We start from the raw sequence: 15,879 nt of genomic DNA, 5'->3' as shown, positions 1-15,879 counted from the left end.
ACACACATACCCCTTTGAGAAACTAATCCATATACCACTTCAGCTGTTGCGCTTGTAGGAGCTTAAAATGTCACTTCATGCAACCCAGGCAATCCAAGGGGGGAATCACCTGTCCTGTCCTTCCCTTGCTTTTGAGGGAGAAGGGAAAGGGGGATGTAATGCACCATATCACGAGCTGTTAGCTGGAGTCGGGAGTGGCTGGATGACAGCTGGGAGAAGACAGGCATATCAAACACTTGTCCAATCTTTGTTCTGCTCTTGCTCCTTTCTCCGAGGTAGGCTTCAAATATCTGGTGATGGAAAAATTGTTCATAGCATGAAACCTTGTGCCTTTGTACTGTTCCGTGGTAATACAGATTTTTTTGTTATTACACTCTAGAAAAATAGTCTGTGTAGTTAAGAGCAAGACTTGAATACAGGACTTTCTTGTGTTGCAGTGTTGTGCTCCTTCATTTGCATCTTTGGAAACAAAAACTTGAGAGCTGATTTCTGCTTCCCTCTAAGAAGGCAGGCTTCTATGGAAGTTGCTATTTCTGTGTGCTACTTCCCTCTGCTGGATGGAATGGGAGCAGCTACGGCTGATGAGTGCATCCAGCTTTCTAGGCTAACATCTCGGTCTAAGTTGTGATTTGAATATAGGGTTTGGGAGTGCTTTGTGAACAGAACGGGGATTTAGTGGTTACCCACAGGTCACCGGAGCATTCAAACGCTCTGATGGGTGTGATAAAGTTCCAGTCTTGTTTTCCAACTCAAGCATCTTGAAGTATCACTAGCATAGAAAACACTGTCATAGCAAAGGATTTTTGCTTTGTTGATGGAAGTGGCAGGGGGGAGTTTTGCCCAATATTGTTGCTGTCCTGAACATAAGGGATTTGCATATTTTGAAAAGAGAGGATGGTTCTTGGCATGCATGGTTGGTTTTCCCCTTGTGAGCAGTGGGTGTGCTGCTGTTGCAGCTCTCCAGTGTATTGATTATTGAATGGCCTCTTAAGAGAATTTGGTGTTTGTATTTTCAGGAAAAGTCTTCACCTGAAACTTGCCATAGATGCCATCTCCAGTCCGTAAGTGTTGGCAGATGGCTTCCGCTCTTAAAGAGGAGCTGATGTGGACACTCTTCCTAGTATTGTATTGCAAAGAAAACAATGACACTTCCATCTAACTGTTAGGGCATGATTTGGAGTTTACTGGGAAGGATAGCTCTTCCTCTGTGGAGAAACTATTGTGAAGTCTTTGCCTATTGCTACTGCCTCTAACCATCTCCTTTATAGTTGAGCTTTTGGATTTTTTTTTTTTTTTTAAACACATCCTGGCTCTGTTTTCTTTTCATTTCTTCTTCATGTAGTGAGAATTTTTTTCCCCCCCCTTCTTCCAGGTACTGCATTTCTACTGTGATACCTGTTCTGTCCCCATATGTCGGGAATGTACCATGGGACGACATGTGGGTCACAGCTTTATCTACCTCCAAGACGCCCTACAGGACTCCAGGACTCTCACCATTCAGCTCCTGGCAGATGCTCAGCAAGGACGACAGGCTATTCAAGTAAGATACTCCCAACTTGAGTACTTTATTTCCCCCTCCTACTTCTCCCCGCTCTCCCACCCAGCTTGTCTGTTACAGGGCAAGGTGTCAAGGCAAAAAGCTCTCTGCTTCTGCTGTCAGTCTTCTCACCCCTTCTGTTTTCTCAGATCTCTGACAGAAGTGGCGGTGGAGCTGAAAATAAAGTGCTGTTATATGAGTTTTGCATTCTTGCAGCATAATCCTGTCATGTAAATCACAATATATATGAAACTCTGTACAAATGTGCTGGAGTGTGAAGCGTTTCAAGAAAGCTCAGATCTTACGTGGCACTGACAAACCTGGTTTTGTTTTTACGAATAAGACTTTCTTAGAGCATCTTCCTGCCTGTATAGCTTCTAGCACACTGCCTACCTTTGACTCTTGCTATGTCTTCAGTGTTGCCACCAAATACAAAATACTAATCAGCTGCTGGATTAGTGTGAAATTCCTTAACCTGCCTGTGCAGAGGGTCTAGAGCTATCTCCATGTGAGGATTGCTCTGCACACACAGAGGCACACTCTGCCTATTACTGTGCTCTTCTGCCTCAGGTGTGTTTTATAGTGCAAGTACAAATACCTGGCAAGGGCTGGAAAGAAGGTAGCACAGTGTTCCAAACTAGAGAAGGAATTTTCATAGGGGATTAAACTGCAGTGATATGTAAATAATTACTTTTGCTGAGTAATACCCTGTGGCAGGTTTGATATTATATTAGTAGTAGTTTTGTCTATAGGGAGACTTTGGATGGGAAATGGGGAAGTGGGAGGTTTCACTCCACCCCTGCTGCCATGTAGTTTTGTTATGTAGTGTCATGTCCTAAATTTGAGTTGGACACTAAACACTACATGCTTTAACTATTAAGATTTTTTTTTTTTTTTGAGTAAACTTCTGTAGCATGTCATGGATGGGGAGATGACTTACTTTTGGAATTGGGTGGGCTTTCCTGGCACGTGCAAGGTACAAGCAATAATTAAAATAACCCAAAGATCGTTGTCCTCCCTCTGCTGCTTGTTTGTAGTAAATGAAGGAATTAAGCTTGTTCTGTGAGACAAGAGCAACTAATTAGTCTCTCATTGTCTTTGCACTAGTGGAATGATAATAGTTTATGCTGGTAAAGATAGTAATCAGTTGTTGACATTTTCCTTCAGCTTCTGATGTTAGCTTGTTACACTGGCACAGTAAACAACAAGTTTTTGGAGCTGGAATGGCTAACTTTAACTCCAGCTTCAGGCAGAATCCTATAAAATGTAGCATCTTCCAAGATCTGTTTTAAACAGGTTGTAAAGCTCTTTAGCAGTATCCATCCTGAAATGCTTTACACATCCCCAAAATGACAAGAAGGAAGGAATTACACTATTTTAAAGACCATCACTGAATTTCTTCAGGCTGTCCTAGACAAGGGCTTGCCTGTTAGTAATTAAATTACTGCTTTTGACCTCCAGGGCTCTTAATCATCTGACTGGTACAGCTAAATCATCTAAGGACTGTGTTTTGGAGTAGAAACTAGCAGGAGATCATGGAGCACCACTCTGCTACTATTACATAAATGCTTTTGTGCCTGATTTTCTTCCCACTGAGTTTACTTTGCTCATTCCTCCCTTATCTTTTTCTGCCTTTTATGCTGAAGGCTCCTGCCATTGTGGTGGGCTGATTATTGCTTGGTGGTGCAGGTAGAAGTTTCTTGGTACTGACTATGCTCATGTGACTTGAACAAGCAACTCTACTGAACTTAGCTCATGCAGCTTTGCCCAGGTCTGGATGCAGCCCATCCAGGTTAAGAGGCTGTCTTGGAAATATTAGCTGAGCAGCTTTGTGTAAAGATCTGTAAAATTGAATCATGTTCTCAAGAGCTGAGTTGTTTCATTAGTTTAGTGGGGTTTTTAATCTGGACCACTGCACAAGGGTAGTGAGCAAACAGATCAGTGATTAAATTAATAGAGTGGAAATCTGCATGTGCAGGAATGGGAAAATTGTTCAGCCCAAGCCAGCTACTCCTGAAGCAACAGCAACCAGAAGAGCACGTGACGCTGTTAAAAGCAGAGGTGCTCAACTCAAAGTTTTCATGGAGCAGAGCTCTCCTTATTCCTGGGACAACATGGCTGTGAAGCTGTGTGTTTATCCTAGGGAGGAGACAGCGTGTCAGCATGAATTCAAAACAAACTCTAAAATAAGTAGTCTCTAAATTAAAAGAAATTGGCTTGAGTGGTTTTCTTAAAAGTATGGAAATAGTCAAGAGAGAATTAAATGCCAGTACAAGCTGTAATATGAGGGACACAAGACTGGAGCTCTGAGAGGCTTGAAAAGTAATACATTGTAGTAACACTTCTTAGTGGGACTGATACACACTGCTGTGCCATAAACTCTTTCTTAATAGGCTCTGAAAGTGATAGCTCCCCTGGCAGGAGATGCTGAGGATGGATGAGGAGGGGTAGTTGAGAGTAAATGGGAAAAGCTGGAATCTGAAGGGTGGCGTTGCAGGAGAGAGGAAATCAAGCCATGAGTCAACTGGCTGGAGAGTATCTGGTTAAGCAAAGTTGAAGGCTTTTAGGAAGAAATGTTTATTTAAGCTCTTCCTGTGGCTTTGGAGGAAAGATTGTTTTTCAGACTTAAAAAAAATGCTGTGAGTTGGGATACATTTCAACCTCTTGATCCACTGAAGCCTGATGTAGCCTGTCACTCCAGAAGAGTCCAAACCTCACTTTTCAAGGAAGTGGAAGTACTCTGTAAGAAAAGAGCAAGAAGCTTACTGGTTTTTTTTTTCCCTCAGTGATATTTCTGCAGCAGTGGAAAGCCTTCCATGCTTCCTTGTGCTATGATGGTCCTGGGCTGCATTCCTAAGCCTGTCTCTAACTTGAGAACTTGTGCCTGTGTGATGAACTGACCCAGCTGAAAGGGTAGCTTTTCTGTGGGTTTACTTTTTGGCTGGGTCAGCCCCCTGGCTGGTTCGCTGCAGTGCTGCAAGGACTGTTGATGGTGCCAGGGAATGAAGCAGCAGCATCCAACTGGGTTGCTGGTAGGACTCTTTTCTTATTTCAGCAGAAAGCTATACTCCTAGCTGGGATACTTTTCCAGCCTTTTCAGAGACTCAGATTGATTCACAGGGTGATATGAAAGCCAAAGTTGACGCTGGATAAATGGTGTGGGAGGAATCAGGACTGCTGCCTTTCTATATGTGGGGAGCGTGTCCCGCTGCCTGGTTTTACCTCACGAAAGTGCACACTTAGCTGTCTTCTTTCAGAATTTTTTCCAAGGACTAGGTCACAAACTGAACGTAAATCTGTTATGGTGAAAGATAGATGGCTTCTTCAAAATGTCACCTTCTTAAAATACATCTATACGTGTGTAACTGTATATATATGTATGGATGTATGCATGTAATCTAATGCACTTGCATGACAGTAAGGCACTGAGTGCTCATGTTCATTTAGGGTCAATTTCCAGGTGAACATGTCAAAATGCATTTCAATCTGTTCATCTCAGATGTCTTTAAAAAGTGTGTTTATTGGAAAACAAAACGAATTCTTTCGTAGCTTGGCCTGTAATTGTTTTTGCAGGGGTGCTTGACCATGCAGGCTTCTCGCTGCCCGGTGAGACTGGTCATGTGCAGAACATAGCAGGAGCTGCTCTCTTATCTGTCTTGAAAGGCTTGGGAACTTCCCTCCCAATCTGTGGGGGAAGTGGTATGAACTAGATTAACACCTTTACAGGGGGTGAGGGGGTACTGTAAGAAACTCAGCTGGCCAGAGGAGGAAGCTGATCTGTTGTCTTGAGCCTCTGCCCTTGGGTGGGAGCTTCCCTGTGGGTTGCCATATGGATCTGTGCTGCTGGGAGGTCGATACCTGAGAAGGATGGCACTGCTGTGCTGCAAGGGATCTTTTTGGGGTTGTCACATTCAGTTAGCTCAGGCAGCCTTGTGCGTGGCTTTGAAGTCAGGCTTGCAGGTTTGAGAATCTGAAATGAAGCTTTGTCAACAAAATGGAGTCAATTGTGCTTTTCTAAAGCTGGGATTTATATCAAGAGGCTGAATTTCTTTGTACTTTTAGTCACTGTTTTGTGTGGTATTTCAGTGAGTTCCTCAGTGCAGCATATGAGCAGATGGTTACCGGGGAAGATGGATTTGACATGTGTCACTGTCCAAACTACTGTTCTGCCTAAAATTGTAGGCAAGAAGCCTGCTCTTGCAGCACAAACCAAAATGATTGTTTAGTTGTTTCTGGCATGAGTTAACCTGGCCTCCAGCCCTCCCTCCATCAAAGCTTCTTTTAAATTTATCTTTGTGAGGAACTTCAGGTGAGGATGTTGTAGTGTTTTACTTACATGCATTAGACTGAAACCTTTAAATTGGTCCAGCTACTGTGATTTGTGCTACAGCTGCAGCAGTATTACTGCAAGTCCTGGTATGTTTCACTGCAATTATGTAGGATCTTCCAGTTAATTTTTATAGTGTAAGAACATCAGGAGGTTTGTATCCAGTTCTTGATGCTGGAGAAAGCCAGCTGTTACGTCCTGGTTGTTTTATCCTGCATTGGCACAGTGATAAGTAACTGGAAAAGTTCAGTGAAACAAGCCCACTGGATCTTTTTGTGCCTTAAGGAACTGCAAAGAAAGCACTTAAGGCTGGAACACCTTCCATTTGGTGGAAGAGGGCTAACTTGAGACATACCAAAAAGTTTCCTTCAGGATTTTTTGTAGTTAATGTGCATTTAAAATCCAGAAAGGAGTTTGTCAGAGAAAGAAGCATCTCAGCTCTTTGTTCCCCTCTGATAAGGGTTAACTTTGTCTTAAATTCCTCAATGGTTAAACTGCAAACCCTTCATACTGAGGTAGGAAAGTGTTCATTTACTATTCTTTATTCAATACCTGTGGTCCATTCACCCCTCAAATACTGAAGAATTCCTCCGTAGAACCAAAATTTGCTTTTGAATTTGAATTTTTTGTCCAGATGTTTGCACCTTCATTGGAAAACTTCAGATTGGGAAACTTAAGCGTTGGAATTAGTGGCTGAATATTATAGCTCCCTCCCATCTTTGGATGGAGGGAATAAAAAAATCCTAGTGACTTTTTCAAATATATTCATGCAAGCCAGCATTGCTGAGTTGCAGTACAGTTACCATATGCAGCCTTTATGTATCTCATGGTGCTGCCACTGTGGTGTGTTGTGCTGCAGTTTGTCCAATTGGATAAATTCCTGGACTAAATTGGTGTGATCTAGCATCATGGCTCAGCACCTGCATCACCCTGCTGTTTCAGAGACCTGAGGCAGCCTCTTCAAAGAACTGTGTGCTGGGTGGACATAACTGTGGACATACTGATTTGAGTGTCAGACAGCAGAAGCCACTCGGTGAGGGCATCAGCACCTCTGTCGTAGCTCTTCAGAGCACAAGCTTTGTAACAGTTTTTCTTTCTCCTGGAGCATTTTATGCTTCTGATCATACTTTGTTTTTTCGTTTAACAAAGCAGCACTAGTGAAAACTTGGAAGTCTAGAACATTAAAAATCCTTAGACATATTTAGGTAAAAATGAAATAATATAATTTTTTTTTTTTTTTTTTTTTTTTTTTTTTTTTTTTTTTTGTAACTTGAGGCTCTGGTTCCTACTGTTCAACAGAAGACAGGAAATACAAAGAATTACTGAATGTTGCCATTCGACAAAATGGCAAGTCTTGATTTGGGCACATCTGTAGTCAGCTTAGGTATCCAGAAGCATGGCCAAGTATTATAATGCTGCCCTGCTACTTCTGGCTCTTGCAGTTGGTTTCTTCATAGGTTCATGTTGTACCATCAGTTGCCATAGCCACTGGAGCAAGATCATCACTAGTTTTTCCCTCAGGTGGTGAAATGCAGATAAAGGGGAGCTCACAGAGGAGTCCACCTAAAGGGAGCTTGTGAAGGACACCCAGGTTCCGATACAACTTTGCCCTTCAGCTTTTACTTAGAACTGAAATGTGCTGGTAGCAGTAGCTAGTGATGGATGTCTGCTTTGCTGTCCTTCATGCAAACACATTTGTCTGCCTCACTGGGAGCTCTGCGTGCAGTGTCCTTGTGTGGTGGCCCCCTGGAACATGTCACCTGCACAAGGACTGATCCTACTTCAGTTTTACTCTTGAGGAATTGGAAGTACCAGTTTCAACCCTAAAGTTTACAAGATACACTGCAAAGCAGTGTTTTTCTTGTTTTCACTTGTTTTTAACAAACACAAGGCACTGGTGACATCTCTAATAGAATGGGGAGTGGTGTTGGCCATCTTTAGAGCCCTGAGAAGCCAGAGGTGGAGAGGTACAGCTGGAAATAGATTATTTACTTTATTGGCCAACAGCAGGAAACAAAACAGTTGTTTTCCATCTCACATTCAGTAACCCAGCACAATTATTGGATAAACACAGCCCTTGTCTTCTGCCTCCCAAGTCTGTGAACTGATTGACCATCTAATTCACTAGTGCCAGAAAAATTGACATACCATGAGGAGAGAGCATGATAAGAGCTATTTTTCTTTACAGTGATTTGTTGTTAAAAAGATTGTATGGTGTCTGACCAGAACAAGAAGCACTGCTGCTTAACATGCTTCCTAAAAAGCTGACCTCTCCAAGACAAGTTCAGCATAGAAGATGCCTGCAGATCAGCAGGAGTGAGTTTTCATAGCAGAACTCTGACCCCTTACAGTAATCAAAGTGAACAAGGGATTTCCATGTGAAGAAGACTCCCAAAAGTTGTACTTAATGCTCTTAGCTTTTGCTTCAGATATAAATAACTTGCTATTGCTGGTCAGCCTTCCTAGGCTGTTCTAGCTTATTTGGGCAGAGTGCAGAACCTTCTGAATTTTACCAAAATGTCACCAATATCCTGGATGATATTAGAATCTTAGCATTTTGGGCATCCCCCACTGATTTGAGCTGTTCATGCTTGGGCAAGTAGAAATAAATCCTGATGATGACATGAGTAGTTGGTAGACAACTGGTTGGTGCATCACTGGCTCCTACAGCTGAAAGATCCCAGCATCCACAGGGAATTGCTGCTTCTCCTGCTATGATGGAGTTCTTGAAAGGTGGATTCTGGTTTTAGTGGGGGTTAATGAGGGAAGTTGGGATTGCTCTTATCCCTAAGGTATCGTAATATATGCATCCCTATGTATATATATAGATCATAGTTCTAAATGGGTACTGAGTACAAAAAGCAAAAATAAGTAGATCAAGATTTTTATGCTTTCACAGACATGATGGTTAAAGTTGGAATATGAGTGGATAGTTTCCCTTACACTTCTCAAAGGGGTATCTCTTTCTCTTTGCAAGAGAAGGAAGGTGTTTTGCTGTATTTGATGGGAATCCAGGTTGTTTTGGGAAGAAATGCATGCTTTTTTCCCTGCTGTAGGGCAGCTTCTGTATCTGAATGGCAAAGAGGTGATAGAGGCACAGTATTCTTACATGTGACCTCTTCTAGCTGGGTCTGAGGCCTGCTGGCTTTTATGAAGTCTTAACCCATGTCCAGTTGTGACTTCATGTCTACTTTGCTAACTGTGACAAGATTTTCATTTTTTGTCAAATTTGCCTGCCAGAAGCTTTGTGAGAGGGCAGGGCAGGACAGCCTCCAGTGGGACTGGGATATATAGGCTGTATGAGTTTGGAGGCATTCCCTGTTAAAACTGTAGTGAAGGTGACTCTGGGAGTTCATGGAGGAGGAAGAGCTGAAAGAGCTGCTGTTCCTCTTACTCAGCCCTGGGCTGCAGGCTGGCTCTCAAGCAGCACTCCTGTTTTCCCCTGACAGTTTGCAGGAGAATTCTTTGGGGTAAAGACAGAAATGTTGTCTTGTCTGATTTTGTCAGGGTTGTCTTCAACTTGTCTCCAGAGAGCAATCACCTGGCCAAGTTAAAGTTAGTCTGCCCTTTTCTTTCAGAAAAGGATCTCCTGTGTGACCTGGAAGAATAAGTCTAGTTCAGACTAGGTGTCTTAAAATAACTTACCTGGAATGAAAATGTCCAAGTAACACCATATTTTAAGTTTTTATGTTTTAGCATTCCAGTTGTTGGCATAAACTAGATGCTGCTGAATGGAGAGCTCAAAAATACTAATAACCATTTGGTGATATATGACAGTGTGTACTGTGTGACATTCTGGAGGATGCTGGATCACACTGGGTAGTTCATAGATTGTTGCAACAGATTCTTAGATTGGTACATCCTCATAAGTACAGTTAAAATGAGGGCATCTTTCTGAACGTTCTAAATGTATGGTAAAGCCTTTAAGTACCTTTTTAGCTGATTTTAATGAGCCTGCATTTCTGAGGGAAAAGAAGTGTTTCCTAATGTGCAGAGGGAACCTCTGTCTCAGTGTGTGCCCATTGCCTCTGGTCCTGTCACAGGGCACCACTGGAAAGAGCCTGGCTCTGCCCTCTCAGTGCCCTCCCTTCCAGTGTATGTATACTTGGAAGAATCCCCCCCTTTTTAGGCTGAATACCTTCACAGGCCATCATCTTGTTCTAGAATTTTGTAATTAATAAGTTACTCTCTTTTTAACCTCTTGGAAGGTCACAGGTTCATCTGCTAGTTCATTGTGTGACAAAGGTGTTGAAAAAGTTGTTAGCCATTGCTATTGAACCTCTTCCATTGGGAACTGTGATCCTTCAGATTTGCCTGGTCTTTGTTTTTATGCCTGTTCCTGTAATATTTTGTGAAACTTGGGAGTAGTTTAGAACAGATTTTTTGAGGAAACCATTTTTAATTTTGGGATGGGAGGGAAGAAAGAGACATGCTCCTTCTGGGTCCATTCTGCAGAATACTACTACAGAATATTTTTTAAATATTTACATTGCAAGGTTATAGTAGAAGTAATTTGAATATTAGAAATAATTCACACCTCTACCCAAGGTGTGAATAACTGTATGAGTACTTTTTACTGATAACCATTTGTTCTTTGTTTTTTCTTTTAAAATTTATTATCTCCATACTCTTTTAGGGGTGTTTCTGTGCAGCTCAAATGCATAGACAACACAGTCTGTTCCCTACAGTGTCATTTTTTTACTGGAAGCAGACCCATCACACAACAACAGTATGAACCATTTCGAGGGGTAGAAAAGCTGGGTTCTCTGCATGGAAGAAAACATGAGTATGAATTTCTGTGCAAGTCTCTTGTTCACCACATTAGCTGCTCGCTGCAGTTGCACAGGGAATTTAGTGCTGTGGTGTTGGTGCAAGGCACAATGAAGGTGTAAACTCCATGTGATAGATGTATTTAAACAATCCTGTCAGTTTTTAGGCTGCAGTGTATAGAATGGGTGCAGAAGGCCTAGTGAGAAACTAAAAGGTTTCACTTTATGCCTTTGCCTCAAGACAGGTAATTTTTCACGTAATGTAAATGTAAAATTAAATGTAATTACGTTCACATGTAATGTAAAATGTAAGCAGCAGTCCTGTGGTGTATTTTTAATTGGTTTGGTCAAGCCCTAAGTGTGTGTGTTTCTTTTTTCTCCCCAGCTGAGTATTGAGCAGGCCCAGGCTGTGGCAGAGCAGGTCGAGATGAAAGCGAAGGTGGTGCAGTCTGAAGTCAAAGTAGTGACCACTAGACACAAGAAGGCCTTGGAAGAGCGGGAGTGTGAGCTGCTCTGGAAGGTATGCACCCTTGCATTTGTGGTTGGTACTGCTGACAGGTGCTTTTCAAGCTGAAAAATGGCTCGAACTACTACACAGCCAGATTCTGATATCCAAGGGAAGCTGCAGGTTTCCCTAACTGGAGCCGCCGGTGGGGCTTTTGCTGCTGGATCCTGGGAGCAGCCCAGCCCCACACACGGGCTGGACACTCCCCCTGCTGGCTCAGCAGCTGCCCCGAGAGGAGATCCCCTCTGAACAATGTCTTCAAAATACCTGCTCTAGGATTGGGTACATAGTATAATTGGTTTTCCAATCCACTCCTCATAAAGGGCAGGAGCAAAGCTGTATATCCTATCCTGTCCTCATTTTTGTTTTTTAGAAAGGCTGTTAGAAATTCTGTGAGACCAACTTTCACTGTCCCCATCCTTAAAAACCTTTACTGTCAATCAAGGTAGCATTCTCCCTCTAATCATGTTTTTTGAACTAGTATAAGAAAAGAGTATCTGCACAATTCTGAACTGGTGGGCTCATTTCAGGTCAGCAATGCATGTGTGGTATTTTGAGAGGAGGAAAGGAAGCAACAGGCAAGTTTCTTATTCCAGAAAAGTAATTCAGTGCTCATGGTCCCCTGCAAGAGAAGCTTTGTTTTCTTTTGTAAGTGTCAATAGCAAGATTAAAATTGCACTTCATATAGTTAGTGTACTTTGAATGCTGCTTTTTTGAGAGTTTGGATTTGGATTTTCTCTGTTAACCTCTTGCGGGAAGCTTGGCAGCTTTATCTTTTAAGGTATCCCTAGTACAGGAGGAGTAAGATCTGTGCCTAAGTTCTTTTTATCCTGCTCTGCTGTACAAATGCACTTTGTTGGAATATCTGCACTGAGAGAAAGTTCTCTTCAAGCTGAAAAACGTTGTTTTAAGAAGGAAACGTGGTGGTGGTAAATGATTTTTAGCAAAACAAACTGAGTGTGTTGAGCCTGCTAATAAACAATTTTGTATGCCAGGGCTGAGTATGGATTTAGCCAAGACCTGAGATCAGTAATGTGTCTTGGACACATTACTGATTGGAAGAAGTATCTCCAAATTTTTTTTACAGCTTTGTAAAACCTACATACCTCAACTTACAGCATGTTTGTCCCTATGTTATCTAGTCAGTGTCTAACCAAGGAGTCTTCAGACATTGATTCTGCCTTCACTAAAATGCATTCCAGATACTGTTCTGAGGCCAAGCAAGTATTCAGACATCAGGAAATGTACTTCTGCAACAATAAAACAAAGACACGTTACATTAGTTTTATGCAGCAGGTGTCTTTACCAGATGGTCCAAAGTGGTTTTTCACAAGTAAGGGTAGACGCAGGCTTGTATAGATGAGTTACAAAACAGGCATTTTTGCACCAACTTCAGTCCCTCAAGCAGGGACTGGCAGCAACCTTCTGTGTTATTTGAAGTGACATTCACAAAACATCCTGTTTTATAGCACGAGCTCAACATGACTGCCGATATTTACAATAAAATATTAAAATAATTGGACCCTATAAATCCCTGGAGATAAATGTCTGATGTTATCCAGTCACACAAAAACAGTTTTGACAGGCAGGGGAATGACAGGAGCCCGTGTGCATTGGCTGGTGCTGACTCCCAGCTCAGTGGAGCTCACCTTCTGAAACTGGTCTCAGTTCTGGTTAGTGAATCCTCAGCCTCTGTTCTTCTGAGAGGCTGCAATAACTTCTGTCCTCCCTGGGGGCTGAATGAGATGTGCCTTTGGATGATCTGTCATGTACCTTGCAACTAGAAAACAGAATAGCATTTGAGGAAGCAAAATATTACTAGTAAGCAAGTGATTCTCACTCTCAAATGTCACTCTGATGCAGCAGATCTGCAGAGTAGGAATGTATGGTGTTGCCCGGAGGCTAGGAGAGACTAATAATCCTAAATTTGGATAAGTAATTTGTTTTCCTTGCTTCTTCTTGTCTACATTGGGATTTTTAGAGGTTTTTTTCCTCAGCTGTGTGTCAGCATGCTGTAGCAACTGTCCAACTGGCTTTTATGTAGAAGGGAGCCTGAAGGAAATGTGTTGTGGTCTGTCTGTCCTGATGTAAGTGCTCTTTTCTCTCCCCCATTTCCCACAAGGTGGAAAAGATTCGCCAGGTCAAGGCCAAGTCCCTCTACTTGCAAGTTGAAAAGTTACGTCAGAACCTGAACAAGCTGGATAACACCATCAGTGCTGTTCAGCAGGTCCTGGAGGAGGGTCGTACCATGGATATTCTTCTGGCTCGGGACCGCATGCTGGCTCAGGTGCAGGAGCTGAAGAACGTCAGAGGCCTTCTCCAGCCGCAGGAAGACGACAGGATCATGTTCACCCCCCCTGACCAGGCACTGTATATGGCCATCAAATCAATGGGCTTTGTCAGCAGCGGGGCTTTTGCTCCCCTGACCAAAGCCACCGGGGAAGGTCTCAAGCGTGCTCTGCAGGGCAAGGTGGCCTCGTTCACCGTGATCGGCTACGACCACGACGGGGAGCCTCGCCTTTCGGGGGGGGACATGATCTCTGCAGTGGTCATGGGCCCGGATGGAAACCTTTTTGGGGCAGACGTCAGCGATCAGCAGAACGGGACCTACCTGGTCAGCTACCGTCCCCAGCTGGAGGGAGAGCACCTGGTGTCGGTGATGATGTGCAACCAACACATTGAGAACAGCCCCTTCAAGGTGATGGTGAAGTCCGGGCGCAGCTACATCGGCATCGGGCTGCCGGGGCTGTCCTTCGGCAGTGAGGGAGACAGCGACGGCAAGCTCTGCCGCCCCTGGGGGGTCAGCGTCGACAAGGAAGGCTTCATCATCGTCGCTGACCGCAGCAACAACCGCATCCAGGTGTTCAAGCCGTGCGGGACCTTCCATCACAAGTTTGGCACGCTGGGCTCCCGGCCGGGCCAGTTCGATCGCCCCGCCGGCGTGGCCTGCGACGTTTCGCGCAGGATCGTCGTGGCCGACAAGGACAATCATCGCATCCAGATCTTCACGTTCGAGGGGCAGTTCATTCTGAAGTTCGGGGAGAAAGGAACGAAGAACGGGCAGTTCAATTACCCGTGGGACGTGGCCGTCAACACGGAGGGCAAGATCCTGGTCTCTGACACGAGGAACCATCGCGTTCAGCTGTTCGGGCCCGACGGCGTGTTCCTTAACAAGTACGGCTTCGAAGGGGTACTCTGGAAGCACTTTGATTCCCCCAGAGGTGTGACGTTCAATCACGAGGGCCACTTGGTAGTGACGGACTTCAACAACCATCGCCTCTTGGTCATCCATCCGGACTGCCAGTCGGCGCGCTTCCTGGGCTCCGAGGGCACCGGCAACGGGCAGTTCCTGCGCCCGCAGGGGGTGGCGGTGGATCAGGAAGGGCGCATCATCGTGGCCGACTCCAGGAACCACCGGGTGCAGATATTCGAGTCCAATGGTAGCTTTTTATGCAAGTTCGGCACTCAGGGAAGCGGCTTTGGTCAGATGGACCGTCCTTCAGGTATAGCTGTCACCCCTGATGGCATGATTGTCGTGGTCGACTTTGGAAACAATCGAATTCTCGTCTTCTAATCTGTGTTTGAATGAGGAAGAAACTGTCTCAGGGAAATTCTTCTAAGAGAAAATGAAAAAATACAACGTTAATTCAAACCTACCTCATCTTTAATTTTTTTACAGATGAATGTACTTACCTTTTCTGCAGGGAGTGAGCCTGTAAAATTGAATTCTATCTACCTCATTGTCCTCCCTTCCCTCCCCGATTTCTCGCCCCCTCCCCGTCCCCACATACTCAAAGTTCAGAACGTTTTACCTCTTTCCCCCCGATGGGGTTTCATGCACAAACAAGAATTGCTGTGCACATTAGGTGGTTTGTGTGGTGAGTTCTGTTAGACTAAGCCAAGAAAGGCGCTATGTAACTTTTTAAATGGAGAAAATGCTAGTAGGTGTTTGTAGAGAAATTTGTGTTCTTGACCATTCTGCAGTTCTGTGGGTGGGGACATGGGAGGGAGGGACGTTTGTTGTTGTTGTTGTTGGTGGTTTTGTTGGGTTTTTTTTTTTTTTCATTGCTGCTGCAGCAGAGAACTTTTTCCTGTTCTCCTTTTTATACCTCAGTGTGTTTGATTTACTGGTGAGCACAGCATCTTGTTCCCAGACGACTTTGAACGTTTTATGAAAGTGAGTGAGATTCACTCGCCAGGAAGAGCAAGTTTGCATCTTTTTTGGCATTTCTGTGTATTTTTTTACTGAAACACAGTAATTTGACAGCACAAAGTGAAGCTGATGAAAATGCACAAAAATTCTTTAAGTTTAAACCAAATTGTTCATTTTAGTGGCTTAGTGTGGTCATTGTAAAGTTTAGATAAAAAGCAAGGCTTCCTTTAGTGTATCCTGTCATTGAGAATTTCATTTTTACCTCTTTTCACCTGATAGCTAAATTAGTTTGAAAACAGTTACTGTTTCTTTTCATTAGTGCCCCTAATCTAGGTAACAGAAGAGGTTAGGAGGAGCATTGAAACAGGGAAAATCAAACCCTTTTGATTTACTTTCTTGTGAAATGACTTAGCGTTTTTTGCCCCTTCCCATAGAGAAACCTTAAGGGAATAACGTTTGAATTTGTTAGAAGTGGTACCTTTTTCCAAAAGTAAGAAATAAGCACAGCTTTGGAGATTCAGGGTTTGATTTGGAGAAGTCAACAGTTGTTTTGCTTTGTTTTGGGGTTTTTTGCTCAGAGAGGATTGC

At 43.5% G+C, this 15,879-nt stretch overlaps 1 protein-coding gene across 1 annotated transcript; it reads left to right on the top strand.

Annotated features, from left to right (window-relative positions):
- The first annotated feature begins 1,378 nt into the window (after window positions 1–1,378).
- TRIM71 (tripartite motif containing 71) lies at window positions 1,379–15,168 on the top strand. Its single transcript, XM_059860758.1, has 3 exons — window positions 1,379–1,540; window positions 11,019–11,153; window positions 13,261–15,168. The coding sequence occupies exons 1-3, from the start codon at window positions 1,427–1,429 to the stop codon at window positions 14,710–14,712; spliced, it is 1,701 nt and encodes a 566-aa protein (XP_059716741.1). The 5' UTR covers window positions 1,379–1,426; the 3' UTR covers window positions 14,713–15,168.
- Window positions 15,169–15,879: the final 711 nt, after the last annotated feature.

This window comes from Haemorhous mexicanus, chromosome 1, assembly GCF_027477595.1.
Source record: "Haemorhous mexicanus isolate bHaeMex1 chromosome 1, bHaeMex1.pri, whole genome shotgun sequence".
In the NCBI taxonomy this organism is placed as follows: Eukaryota; Metazoa; Chordata; class Aves; order Passeriformes; family Fringillidae; genus Haemorhous; species Haemorhous mexicanus.
This window is presented reverse-complemented; position numbering and strand designations above follow the sequence as displayed.

What these genes read in the sequence shown, in the direction of transcription:
- TRIM71 (XM_059860758.1), top strand. Translation starts at nt 1,427, where the DNA reads ATGGGACGACATGTGGGTCACAGCTTTATCTACCTCCAAGACGCCCTA. An exon ending in AAGGACGACAGGCTATTCAA is followed by an intron (nt 1,541 to 11,018) that starts GTAAGATACTCC and finishes TTTTCTCCCCAG; the next exon opens with CTGAGTATTGAGCAGGCCCA. An exon ending in AGTGTGAGCTGCTCTGGAAG is followed by an intron (nt 11,154 to 13,260) that starts GTATGCACCCTT and finishes ATTTCCCACAAG; the next exon opens with GTGGAAAAGATTCGCCAGGT.